General features: G+C 55.2%; 1 protein-coding gene across 1 annotated transcript in view; it reads left to right on the top strand.

Annotated features, from left to right (window-relative positions):
• The window catches only part of rimbp2a (RIMS binding protein 2a), a 46,332-nt gene extending 35,787 nt beyond the window's left edge, over positions 1–10,545 (top strand). Inside the window, exons 15-26 of the mRNA XM_084693724.1 lie at positions 87–238; positions 1,052–1,813; positions 2,116–2,268; positions 2,429–2,575; positions 2,863–2,965; positions 3,535–3,663; positions 4,941–5,110; positions 5,482–5,650; positions 6,559–6,659; positions 6,795–6,866; positions 7,394–7,552; positions 10,330–10,545. Coding sequence (XP_084549850.1) covers positions 87–238; positions 1,052–1,813; positions 2,116–2,268; positions 2,429–2,575; positions 2,863–2,965; positions 3,535–3,663; positions 4,941–5,110; positions 5,482–5,650; positions 6,559–6,659; positions 6,795–6,866; positions 7,394–7,552; positions 10,330–10,545 — 2,333 coding nt within the window. The remainder of the gene's footprint in view (positions 1–86; positions 239–1,051; positions 1,814–2,115; positions 2,269–2,428; positions 2,576–2,862; positions 2,966–3,534; positions 3,664–4,940; positions 5,111–5,481; positions 5,651–6,558; positions 6,660–6,794; positions 6,867–7,393; positions 7,553–10,329) is intronic.
• Positions 10,546–13,895: the final 3,350 nt, after the last annotated feature.

The raw sequence follows: 13,895 nt of genomic DNA, 5'->3' as shown, positions 1-13,895 counted from the left end.
TGTGGGTTCGTGCGCGGTGTGAACCCTACCTTGTAGATGACGTTTTTTGTTTTTTTTTTCTCATTCTGACGCCCCCTCCCCCCCAGGGCCCCCCAACCCCCCGCAGGAGGTCCAGGTGCATTGTGGGCAGGCGCCGGGGGTGCTGCAGGTACACTGGAAGCCGCCCGCCCTCTCGCCGACCGGCACGTCGAACGGCGCCAACGTCATCGGCTACGCCGTGTGCACCAAAGGACAGAGGGTGAGCTTTGATGCGGCGCCGCGGCGACCCCGCAGTCACGCGACGGAGGCGCCGGGCGCGGGGATGCTTTGTAATGTTCATTTTTTGAAAGAAAACGGGTCAGGTGATTGATCCGGCAGGCGCTGCAGGACAGGCGAGGGATGGGGGGGGTGGGGGGGGGCTTTGTGGGCGCGACGGGAAGATGCGACGGCGCCCTCCGGAACGCTAGGTCTGTTGAAGACTGTGCGCTAATAGGTGAGGAACGCTAGGTCTGTTGAAGACTGTGCGCTAATAGGTGAGGTCAGCTGGAGTTTGTGTGCTGTGGTGTGTATGATGCATACCCTGCTGACAGACTGCCTGTAATGAGAGAGAGAGAATAAAGAGAGAGAGAAAGAGAGAGAGAGAGAGAGAGAGAGAGAGAGAGAGAGAGGAGGGGGGGGGATCACAAAGTGTGCAGGAGCATGTGTCTGTGCTAATGTGTCATCATGGTGTTGCGTCACAAACGGCCTCGGAGCTCGCCAGTGCCCTCTGGCGGTCTCCCGCGGTCACAGCAAGCCTCTGACTCACACGACCACGGAGAGCGGCTGAACATCTTAGAAAGCCCTCTAGCTCCCTCTGCTGGGGAACGGGATGTATCAACACTCTTTCTGTGGTCTGGGGAGCGAGGGTTTACAGTGCCAGTTGGGATGATTCGCTCTCAGGGTTCACTCTTCTCTTGTTCTCTTTAGATTTGTTTTCCGCTCATGTTCACTTCCTAACATTAGACAGTTATCTTCTGTTATCTTCGGGTTGGTGGTAATGGTTACAGTGTGTGTGTGTGTGTGTGTGTGTCAGATAGCGGAGGTGTTGTACCCCTTGGCAGACTACGTGACGGTGGAGCTGACCAGGATCCAGTGTCTGGAGGCGAGAGAGGTGATCGTCAGGACGCTGTCAGCACAAGGAGAGTCCCAGGACTCCCACGTCGCCGCCATTCCAAACAACCTCCTGGTGCCTCTCCACCCGCCCGGCCCCCCCCAGCCACCCCCGCCCCACCCCCACGCCCCGCCCCACCTCCCCTCCCCCCACCACCCCCAGCCCCAGCTGCCCCCGCCTCACCCCCAGCCGCCGCCCCCGCCCCACGGACAGCCTCTGCCGCCTCACCCCCAGCCCCAGCCTCACCTCCAGCCCCAGCCTCACCTCCAGCCTCGACCCCCGCGCCCCGGTCTCCCGCAGCCCCTGCATCTCCAACCCCACCCGGGCCACCCCTCCGCGCCCCAGCCCCAGCACCGCCTCCCGCTGCTGCCCCACCCGCACCCTCACCCCGTGCCCCAGAGACCCGTCAGTGCCCGAGACCTGGAAGTAGCCAAAGAGCAGGCGGCGGCGGCGGCGGCTCACCGCGGGGGGGCCCAGCCCTGGGACCCCAGCCGCTCGCCCTCCGCCCAGGTGCCCGCCGGCCCCGCGCACGGCCACACCCTGGAGGCCCCCCCCTCGGCCAACCGGCGCTCCCCGTCGCCCCAGCGCATCCTGCCCCAGCCCCGGGGGACCCTCATCCCCGACACGGTGGCCAAGGCCATCGCCCGGGAGGCGGCGCAGAGGGTGGCTGCAGAGAGTGGCAGAGTAAGCTGACAATCCGTCTTTTAGGATCATAACAGAGGTCTAATCGTTACCTGCCGTGTGGAGAGAGGATGGCTGGCTGGCTGGCTGGCTAGCTGGCTAGCTGTCTGTCTGGCTGGCTAGCTGGATAGCTGGATGGCTGGCTGGCTAGCTGGATAGCTGGATGGCTGGCTGGCTAGCTAGCAGGCTGGCTGGCTGGAGGGGAGGATCAATATGTCCCTCATTCGTAAACACATAACAGGGGATTGTACTGCGGTGTACTAATCTGACATAACAACCCCCAGCTCTCCCATGTGCGCCCCCAGATGGACAGGAGGGATATGTACCCCGAGCAGGACCAGACATACCAGCAGAGACACTCGGACGAGGAGGAGGAGGATGAGGAAGGGTACGAGCGTGGCCGCAGGAAAGGGGCCTCTGTGGATGAGTTCCTCCAGGGCTCGGAGCTGGGCAGGCCGGTGAGTGAGCTGGGCCAGAAAGCTGCTACCTCTCACCTCCCTTTGGAATGGAACGTCTAGACTCATGCTCACGGTGTGTCTGTCTGGGGTCCTTCCTGTTTGTCTGTGTGTGCGTGTGTGTGTGTGTACCCCCCTGTGTGTGTGTGTGTGTGTGTATCAGCCTCACTACAGCCACAGTGAGGAGTACCACAGCGAGAGCAGCCGTGGATCCGACCTGTCTGACATTATGGAGGAGGACGAGGAGGAGCTGTACTCTGAGATGCAGCTGGAGGAGGGGCGGAGACGCAGCACCCACCACGCGCTCAAGGTACGCCTCCTCCACGCCCCCGCCTCCACACCCCCCTCTCCACGCCTCCACGTCTCCACGCCCCCTCCTCCACCATGTCCACGTCCCACGCCCCCGCCTCCACGCCTCCACGGCCCCTCACTGTCTGATCGAAGATATCTAGTCAGACATCTGAGGGAACCATATGAATGGACGGATGCACAGACACGCACACACACACACGCACTCGCACGTCCATCTTGTCTTTGTTATTTAGAGAGGGCATGTTTGGGCAGGATGCTCATGTGACTGTGTGTGTGTGTTTTCAGATGAACGCTTCCTCCGGAGGCAGAATAGACCGGGAGACAGGAAGGAGAGTGGCCCAAGGCGGTCCCCAACCCCAGAGACGACCTCTCATGGTCCCCTCCATTGGTCAGTACAGTCACCTGACCCAGGAGGGGGTTTTGGTTTGAGCGTTCCCCCCGCCCCCGCTTTAATGTTCTCTGTGCCCTGGTAGATGTAGTACCTTACTGTCCAGTCTTCCATGAGCTTCTCTGTGTGGACAGATCACCCCCCGCGTCTTTGAATCATGTCCACGCCTTGACTCTACTCTCAGCTTACAGAGATGCCTCCTGCCTGTGTCAGCCAATAGGAAGGGGTTTGCAATCCCAGCGGCAGGTAGACCCGTCGCAGTGAAAGCACACACAGATCCACACACTAGAGGGCGACACTAGAGGGCGACACTAGAGGGCGACACTAGAGGGCGACACCAGAGGGCGACACCAGAGGACGACACCAGAGGGCGACGTTCCCCAGTTTGCCCGTGTTCTCCCCGTCGTACGTACGGCTAGCCGCACGCTGGCCGCTAGCTGGCCCGGACCCTGTGTGTTGAGTGCAGAGTGAGTTTTTTTTTAACCCCCCTCCCTCCCTCCTCCTCCTCCTCCTCCCTCCTTCCCTCCCCCCCCCCCCCCTCCCGCCTCCGGTGTCGGTGTTCCCTGTAGAGATCACCACAGAGGGGAACAATGAGGGGAACCTCTCTCCCATCAACGAGGATCATGTTTACTATGGCAGGGTAGCCTGCCACAGGACTGGGCCGTCCCGCCGCCGCGCGGCCGCCAGGCCCCCCCATGGTACGTGTCGCGGGGGGGGGCGTACCCCAACCATCCCTCCCCCCCTCCCCTCCCTCGCTCCACCAAAAGCACTGCCGACGCCGCGAGCGCTGGCGGATGCCGGCGTGGGGCCCGGCATGGCCTGACCCACCGGTGACCCCCCACCCCCACCCTTTTGACAGACGCACCGCATGACCCACAATGCACTGCACCGAAATGGCGGAGGCCCGAGGTTGGCCGTGTCTTGGACGGCAGATGAGATGATGTGACTGACGGCTGCTCAGAGAATGTTCCGCCCCCCCCCCCCTCCTTGCACTGAACTCCATCAGATGCCTGCTGAACCCCCCCTCCCTCCTCCCCCCTCTGGATCTAACCCCCCGCCCACCACCACTCTCTTACCCGGGTCATGCATGACTGTCCGTTTCAAGTCAGGAGTGTTGAGATGCATAACAGTAACACTATAAAACTCAACGACCAACTTACTGTACGACCCCCGTGGGGATCTAGTCTGTGCAGGAAGACTGTTGGGTAGATTTCCACGGTAACCTACATAGTGCATCAGAAAACTGACGGTTTTCGAACAGAAAGAACGTTTTGGTGTTCCCTCAGCACCGAACAGCAATACTCTCCTCCCCAGGGTTTAATAATAATAATAACAATAATTGTAGTTGTTCAGCGTGCATGGTCATCACCAAGTCCAGTCTGGGTGCTTGTTTTCCCCTGTGGTGTTGTGTGTCCACGTGTCTCCCCTGCCATATCGACCCTCCCGCTCATCCATGTGGCCAGTGCAGTATGTCCTCACATACTCTCTTCCTCACAGCCAGACGCACATGGCTCTGTAGCGCACTGAGCTCATGACTGAAGCGCATCCCCCGTCCTCGATCCAGAATGGACACCGGTTTGGCGCGCCCTCTGACCACCCAGCGATGCATGCTGGGAGGAGGGATGAAGCAGGTCGAGGTTGGGCCTGGATGCGATCTGCTCCACTCCCCCCTCACCCCGATACTGCATGGTTGGGTGGACAGGGGTGCCCGGGCTGGTAGGTGTCTGTCCGTGCTGTGAGGCGCTCCCTGGACGTTAGCATGTTTGCCTCGCCCCGCCAGCGATGCTACGCGTCCCCGCGCCATCGCTCTGTACGAGAGGGCTGTGTTCTGCCGTGCCGCCGGGACGCCTCACGTCACCCGAGTTTTGAGGCGCACGAGTGTTTGGCTGTGGGTCTTTCGGCACCTCCGCCTTCCCCCCACCTCGTGGGACGTGGGACTGAGAGGGTTGTGTTTGTGTCCCCTGCGTACCTCCAGACGGCTACCGGGACAGGGAGCGCCGCTCGCCGCCCTACTACGACGAGTCGGAGGCCGAGGAGTCTTTCCGGGTGTTCGTGGCGCTGTTCGACTACGACCCGCTGTCCATGTCGCCGAATCCGGATGCGGCGGACGAGGAGCTGCCTTTCAAAGAGGGCCAGATCATCCGAGTGGGTCTCTTTCTCTCTCTGTCGCACATTATTCCCGTCATATGTACGGTATCGAGCAGAGTATTTTTGTAAGTTTGTTTTTTGGCGGGCTAGCATATTTCACTGCCTTCCTCTCTGACTTGTTTGTCTTCCTTCCTTTCTTCCTCCTCCCGCTCCCTTCCTCCTCCCTCTTCCTCCTCCCTTCACCTCCTCCCTCTTCCTCCTCCCTTCACCTCCTCCCTCTTCCTCATCCCTCTCCCTTTCTCCTCGTTCTTCCTCCTCCTCCCTCTTTTCCTCCTCCCTCTTCCTCCCTCCTCCTCCCTCTTCCTCCCTCCTCCTCCCTTCCTCATCCCTCTCCCTTTCTCCTCCCTGGCGCTCCTCGTCCGGCCCAGGTATACGGGGACAAGGACACCGACGGCTTCTACCACGGCGAGGTGCGGGGCAGGATGGGCCTCATCCCCTGCAACATGGTGTCTGAGATCCGGGCCGAGGACGACGCGACCATGGACCAGCTCATCAAGCAGGGCTTCCTCCCTCTCAACACGCCCGTGGACCGAATAGGTCAGCTTCCCCCGCGCTCGGCGTGTGTGTGTGTGCGAGAGAGAGAGAGAGAGAGAGAGAGAGAGAGAGAGAGAGAGAGAGAGAGAGAGAGAGAGAGAGAGAGAGAGAGAGAGAGAGAGAGAGAGAGAGAGAGAGAGAGAGAGAGAGAGAGAGAGAGAGAGAGAGAGAGAGAGAGAGGTCCTGAGATATGTACTGTATGTCTGTTTGTCTCACTGTGTATCCCACCCAGCAGGAGGACACTGACATCCTCTGTCTCCCTCCCTGTCTTTCCACCTGTCTCCCTCCCTGCCTCTCCACCTGTCTCTCCACCTGTCCCTCCACCTGTCCCTCTACCTGTCTCTCCACCTGTCTCCCTCCCTGTCTCTCCACCTGTCTCTCCACCTGTCTCTCCACCTGTCCCTCCACCTGTCCCTCTACCTGTCTCTCCACCTGTCTCTCCACCTGTCTCTCCACCTGTCTCTCCACCTGTCTCTCCACCTGTCCCTCTACCTGTCTCTCCACCTGTCTCTCCACCTGTCCCTCTACCTGTCTCTCCACCTGTCTCTCCACCTGTCCCTCTACCTGTCTCTCCACCTGTCTCTCCACCTGTCCCTCTACCTGTCTCTCCACCTGTCTCTCCACCTGTCTCTCCACCTGTCTCTCCACCTGTCCCTCTACCTGTCTCTCCACCTGTCTCTCCACCTGTCCCTCTACCTGTCTCTCCACCTGTCTCTCCACCTGTCCCTCTACCTGTCTCTCCACCTGTCTCTCCACCTGTCCCTCTACCTGTCTCTCCACCTGTCTCTCCACCTGTCCCTCTACCTGTCTCTCCACCTGTCTCTCCACCTGTCTCTCCACCTGTCTCTCCACCTGTCTCTCCACCTGTCTCTCCACCTGTCTCTCCCCCACTCCACCTGTCCCGCTCACAGAACAGAACAGGCGAGGCCTCCGCAGGGACCAGGCTACCAGGAGGATGGTGGCCCTCTACGACTACGACCCCAGAGAGAGCTCTCCCAACGTGGACGTGGAGGTAGCCCCCTTCACCCCCCTCAGACCCACCCTCTCCATCCCACACACCACTGTTCAGCTGCACACCAGACACACACACACACACACACACACCAGACAGTTGCAGAGATCCACATTGTGACCTGGTTCCCTGTAGGCGGAGCTGACTTTCTGTGCCGGGGACATTATGGCTGTGTTCGGAGACATCGATGAAGACGGGTTCTATTATGTGAGTAAGCTGTGAGCCCCTGGGGGGCCGAAGTGTGATGACAACGTTCCGGAGAGAGAAGTTCTGCTTTAGTCGCACCGGGGAAACCTTGTGTCACCGTGACTCCCTACCTTCAGAGTGGACTCCGATTGAGCAATCAAATTCCTCGCCCTCTGGCTCACCCTTGTCCGTCCGGCCGTCTCCCTCGCTCCTCTCTCACCCCCTCCTCTCTCCTCTCTCACCCCCTCCTCTCTCATGCTCTCCTCTCTCCCCCCTCTCCCTCGCTCCTCTCTCACCCCCTCCTCGCTCCTCTCTCACCCCCTCCTCTCTCCTCTCTCACCCCCTCCTCTCTCATGCTCTCCTCTCTCCCCCCCCCCCTCTCCCTCGCTCCTCTCTCACCCCCTCCTCTCTCCTCTCTCACCCCCTCCTCTCTCCTCTCTCACCCCCTCCTCTCTCATGCTTTCCTCTCTCTCCCCCCCCTCTCCCTCGCTCCTCTCTCACCCCCTCCTCTCTCCTCTCTCACCCCCTCCTCTCCTCTCTCTCTCCAGGGGGAGATTAACGGCCACCGTGGCCTGGTGCCCTCTAACTTCCTGGAAGAAGTGCCTGACGACGTGGAGGTGTACCTGACGGACACGCCGTCCCGCTACCCGCAGGACGAGCCGGCCGCCACGCGGGCCGCCGCCGCCGCCGCCGCCGAGGCAAAAAGGGTACACCCTCGCCGCTCTCAGCGCTAGCCCCCCGCCCTCCGTTTGTCCATACATCCTGTCTCTCTCTCTCTCTCTCTTCCCCCGCCTGCCGTCTGTGTTCCGTACCGTGTGTGTGTGTTTGCCCGTGCGTGACAGTGGTGACTTTGGCCGACCCGACCCCCTACGCCCCCCCAGACCAACCCTAACCCCCCCCACACACAGCCACCCCCGGCGTGGAGGAAGGGGCCCAAACGTAAGACAGTCCAACCTTTCTGGCTCTAAGGAAGGAAGAAGCAAAGCCCCAAGTGGACAGAGGTTGACCTGGCGACTGGGTCAGCCCTCGCCCTTAAATGACTCAACTAAACAGAGTGGAAATGAGCAAAAAGTTTCAGTCGTTCCTTTCCCGGGGACAATTTCGGTAAAATCCCTTGTCGCACTGCGGCACAAAAAGCAAAACGCTGATATTGTGTACGAGTGCTTTTACGAATGCCTCACTTATATGACGGGTCCTCCCCCCCCCCCCCCCCACACACACACAGAAAGTGAGGAGGCTCTAGGGTGAAGGAGATAGCGATGCATGCCTTTTTCAAAAGTTGAATTGATACCTTTTATATACCAGTCAATACTTTATTGGCCCTTGAACTCCTGAGGGAGGCTTCGGTTCTTTGTTTTGTATACTGCAACACCTAAAGATCTATTTTTCAGGCCCAATGACAATGTATAGATATGCCATGTTTGATCTAATACCAGGCAAACCCAAAGCCACAATGACACGTCCCTGCTGTATTTGAAAACAATGGAACAATAAAAAGGAAAAATGGAATATGAAACCAATTTTCATTCGCAATCTGTGTTCATGTGTTGTTGGGTTTTTTTTGGTCGTTGTTGACGTGTCGTTGTTTTTATTTTTAGTTGCCATAGTTGCGGTGTGGGCTTTTTCTATGTACCAAAATGAGAACATCACAACACATCTGACTTCCTTTTCTCCCTCACCTGCTTGGCAAATCCAAAACAAACAGAAGAAGATTGTTCATTTCACGTCATAAATGGCTCTGTCTGCCTTGTACAGTAAGTCAGCAACTGTAGATACCAAACCCCCCTCTTATGCACACGACTATTTCAATACTCAACTTTTTAATGTCTTTGTTAATTATCAGTGATCTTGCCTTCTATAGTCAATTCTGGAGTCAGTCATTTTCTTGTTCCTATTGGAAATGCTCCGTGAAGTCAAAAACCCAATTAATTTTGAAAGCTAAGTTCGCTATCTGTCTCGGGAACGCCTGGAACGTGCTCCCAGAGCGAACCTCTGGCCAGACTGGGGCTGGACGTCCTCTCCCGCCAGCGCATTAGACGGGGTGTGGTGTCTACAGTCGTGTGTCCCTGAGTGTCGTGTTTCGACCGTGTGCTCTCCTCACAGCGAGATTGACCAATCAGACTCTGTTGTGCCCATGTGATGCCGTGTCGTACAGTGTGTTCGATGGCTTCTTCCCTGTAAGTGTTTGTATTCGATGTGTGTGACGACCCCCCCCCACACCTCCGACACACACACACACACTCCTCTCCTCACACACCGAAGGACTGACAACACAATGTGTATTGAGTTGAAAATGTGGGGATTCCTTTCTGCATTAACTCACTTTAATTCAATTAAAGTGAAGAAATACCCACTATGTTTTATTGTTGGCCTCCAATACTCCCTTTGAAACCACAGTGCCACCTAACAGAAAAGGCAAACTGATATTGAATAACCATCTAGTCCTTTCTAGTGAACGACTGTTCACTTGTAGACGTCTCAAGGTCAGCACGCAAGGGAAAAGCAGACTAATTACAAGGCGAAATTTAATGACAGTCTTAGAAATGGCAATAGGCCATGCAAACGTATTCCTGTGAAATGATTATGCAACTCCTATTTAGACTCTCGTCGAGCCCCTAACTCATTTCCGTCCGTGGGTTTACGACCTTCCCGTTTGTAATGACCGCAGAGGCAGACGGGAACAGTGCAGGAAAACAGACAGCTTGGGGCTTAGGCCACAACAGCACAGCCCTTCATGTTTTTTTTAATACACTGCCCTCGGCCCCTGCCCCCACCCCCACCCACCCACCTCCCCACCCCCACCCACCATACCCCACTCCCCCCCCCCAACCACCTCCCCCCACTCCCCCCCCCCCAACCACCTCCCCCCACTCCCCCCACCCCAACCCACTCCCCCCCCCAACCACCTCCCCCCACTCCCCCCACCCCAACCCACTCCCCCCCCCAACCACCTCCCCCCACTCCCCCCACCCCAACCCACCTCCCCCCCAACCACCCCCCCCCTCCAACCACCCCCACCTCCACCTCCTCCTCTTCCCCCTCCACCACCTCCTCTTCCCCCTCCACCACCTCCTCTTCCCCCTCCCCCTCCACCACCTCCTCTTCCCCCTCCACCTCCTCCTCTTCCCCCTCCACCACCTCCTCTTCCCCCTCCACCACCTCCTCTTCCCCCTCCACCACCTCCTCTTCCCCCTCCACCTCCTCCTCTTCCCCCTCCACCACCTCCTCTTCCCCCTCCACCACCTCCTCTTCCCCCTCCACCACCTCCTCTTCCCCCTCCACCACCTCCTCTTCCCCCTCCACCACCTCCTCTTCCCCCTCCACCTCCTCCTCTTCCCCCTCCACCACCTCCTCTTCCCCCTCCACCACCTCCTCTTCCCCCTCCACCACCTCTTCTTCCCCCTCCACCTCCTCCTCTTCCCCCTCCACCTCCTCCTCTTCCCCCTCCACCACCTCCTCTTCCCCCTCCGGCATCTCTCCTCAGGCGACCACAGACACCCCAGAGAGCACCGCCCCGCCCGTCCGGGCCCCGTCCCCCGTCACTCGGCCCCTCCTCCCAGGCACCATGAGGCCCCTCAGCCCCACCAGGGGGCCCCGGGGCCCCGCCCACGAGTCCACAGAGTCCCTGAACACCAGGAAGAAGAAGGGACTGCTCTCCAAAGGCAAGAAGCTTCTCAAGAAACTGTCGCCTGTGAAATAACGACAGGCTCCATGGTGGCATCCAGTAGGTGTTGCACACGCGTAATCAGATCGACTGGTCCGACTGCAGCACAGCTACATAAAGCGTGCGCCCATGTATACAGGACAATGTGAGCCCTAATCGAATATGTACTCCGAGACAGAACACTCATGTTCTAATGATCGATGCACTGGCTTACATACACATCCATTTACTGAGTGCCAAAATGCGAGAATCCAGGTTCCACATATAACTGTGATGTGTTTTGAACCTTGAAAAGGACGAGATCTGGTTCAAACTAGGATTTTCATGACGTGGTTTTTTTTGTTGCCGTTTCCTTTCATGAAAGTAAATAGAACAGGCTTCTGATGAGCGTTTTCTATAACAGAAGACTTGCAACGGAATACTCCTTTTGTAACGACTATCATTTAGAGATGGTTCACATGGCAACCGTGCCGGTGACACAACACAGACGGGTCACAGAAACACCCTGTCACAGAAAACACCCTGTCACAGAAAACACCCTGTCACAGAAACACCCTGTCACAGAAAACACCCTGTCACAGAAAACACCCTGTCACAGAAAACACCCTGTCCTTGCGGTAGATAGACGTTTACGCCAGGGGATCGTGTTCCTGCGCGGAAGGGAAAGGATGAAAAACGACACACTGTTAATGATGGCATTCCGCTCAGCGAATGCCGGCTGCTAACACACAGGACTTAGTCAGTGCAATATCCAGAGAGGGGGGGGGGGGGGGTTGGACAATAGAAAAGACAGGCTGGGGTCTGCAATCATAGGTAGGATAAAGATGAATATTGACAAACTTGCAGAGTTGGGGCTTCAGGCCACTGAAGCGTAGAGGAGGTGTTAAGAGAGGGATACACCGGGCAAGACCGTTTTAACCATCGCAGTGGCCTTCCTCAACAACAAAAAAACTATACGAGCATGACATTCCAATTTTTATGGTCGACAAGGTTGTTTTTACAGTTACCACAGTCTTTGCCAAGAACCCAGGAGCATCTCAGCCGTCTCGTAAAACAACAAAATAATAACTGAAAGTGATGTTCCTCGTCAACGCTGTCGTGAAAGGCCTAGTTCAAGACAACCTTCTGTGTTTGCCTTCTTTTTGCACAAAGGTGTGTGTCGTGTTTCAGAGAATGACAATTACGTGGTACCCTGTGTACGTGTGTTTGTGTGCGCGAATGTGTGTGTGTGTGTGAGTCTGCTGTGTGTGCGTACGATGTGCATATTCATGTATGTGCATCCTTCAATAAGAGAAAAAAAAAGAAGAAAAAAACAAAGAAGAAGACATGTAGTTGCAAGTCATGTGATCCAGTGGTGTGCTGCTGACTTCATTGCTAGCGTAACGTTTCGTTTGGGTTGCCTGAAGAGGGCGCTGTTGTCCCCCGCCCCACAACACACTCAATAAAGATGTCTAGGTGTGCCCTCCAGTACTGCAGTTTCCTTGTTTACATCATCTATACACTCGTGGACCTCGTGATTCATTTGATTTGGGGACTTGTAGGAGACAGAAGGACCTGTTTTCAGATTATTGTTTTTCTGCCATTTCCAAACAGCTTTTAAAGTCCCGTTCAGCCCCCATATTCACGTCGTTCTTTGTTTATATTACCCACGGTGGACAGCCTTAGCTCAATACTATTACTGATGTAGACATTAGTCAGTGGGATTCTACAACATCAAAGATTACAGGGTTTTTCTGTAGATTGCTTTTTTTCTGTAAAAAAGAGAAGCACTGACATGATTTAAAGGAATGTACGAATCGTTCAGTTGGCAATAGTTTACATGTTCTAATTTGTCCGATGTCTGGTCATGCATCTGTGTGTGCATACGTTTGTTTTGCGAAGCTGAAATGAGGTGTCGAGGTCATAATAACACATTGTTCGTTTGTGAATGCGTGTGGTGTTTCTCATGTTCCTCTTTTGTACTTCAGCCCATTTGTAGATAATTTCTAAATGTTTCTACTTGATTTTCAGACTGCCTTTTTCGGTGCTTTGAGATATCTTCCTGTAAACAGCAAGCATTCCCCATGGTGTCCTCAAACTCCAATGTTTCTGTCCTTGGTTATGTGCTTGCTCCGTGAATCAAAGAGAAAAAAAGAGAAATCGCTGGACAATAATTATGGTGATCTAATACTGTGTGGGTGTGCATGTGCAAAATACTTTTTTTTTTAAATCAAAATAAATTTGATATTTTGTAGAGAGTGTGTTGTATTGTGTCTGTATGATAAGCTACATAACATTTTGAGAACAAGAATAACTAACTCAGCATTGAACCACAAGAAACAGTGGCATTGTAATTCCAGTCAGTCTCACAAGCCAACTGCTGAGATTGACAGATACTGCCTGTGTCTTAGTACATTTTTATGTCCACAAGGGGGCAGTAGTGATATTCTCCCAACATAGTACTGCACTGATATTAGTTTTGATTAGATACAACTTCATTATCGTTGTGCACAGTTCGAGTACAGACTCAATGAACTTAGCGAACAGTAATAGTTTATAAACTGAGGTATAAAGTAGGAACAAAGTTAACAGCTATAGGGAATTGGAAGAACAAAACATTAGAGATGACGACGACATTGCAAAAAAAAATTGAACAGTAAAGTATTCCATAAGTAAGAGATGTACAATGAACATAGTCTGTACTTTCTTAAGTGTCTCTCGTAAAAAACGAACTTACCATAAATGTTTTTGTCATATAACAACCGTGAAGAAACAAATAGTACCCCCTAAACAAGCAAGAGCTGCTCTGAAGACCTCCTGGTTCTAGGCGTAGAAGAGAAAAAGATTAAACTCATATATCTCTGCAACTTGACTCCCGCGCCTCTCTCACCTCCCAGGCCCCCATCTCCCCCTCTCCTGATGAGCCGGGGGGGAGGTGGGAGGAGGGAGGGGGGGTATAAAGCTGTTTAACATTCTCTCCGTTTGTGACCTGCTCATCTCTACCGCTCTACTCTCTCCTCATCCAACCCCCTCCGTAGAGAGTAGAAAGAGAGAGAGAGAGAGAGAGAGAGAGAGAGAGAGAGAGAGAGAGAGAGAGAGAGAGAGAGAGAGAGAGAGGAGACGGAGGAGGCATTCACATTTCCTGTTGCCATTTTGATGAATATAATACGGTTGGAAACCACCGGCATCGCCTTGATCACCCCTGGCTCCGCTGCAGTTCTCATTGGCCTTGACACTGCTTTTGATACCGTTTGAATGATACTCGATGTGAGTTTGGAAAAACCTCACAGATCTTGTTTTCCCCAGCAGCGATGCTAAACAGTAGACTTGAATCAAGGAAGGTCGTGCCCGTGAACACGGGTCCGACAGAACAGGATTGAGAGGGAAAATAAGTGTACGTGTGATAA

Source organism: Hypomesus nipponensis, chromosome 27 (assembly GCF_054491055.1).
Source record: "Hypomesus nipponensis isolate SF chromosome 27, ASM5449105v1, whole genome shotgun sequence".
Taxonomy (NCBI): Eukaryota; Metazoa; Chordata; class Actinopteri; order Osmeriformes; family Osmeridae; genus Hypomesus; species Hypomesus nipponensis.
This window is presented reverse-complemented; position numbering and strand designations above follow the sequence as displayed.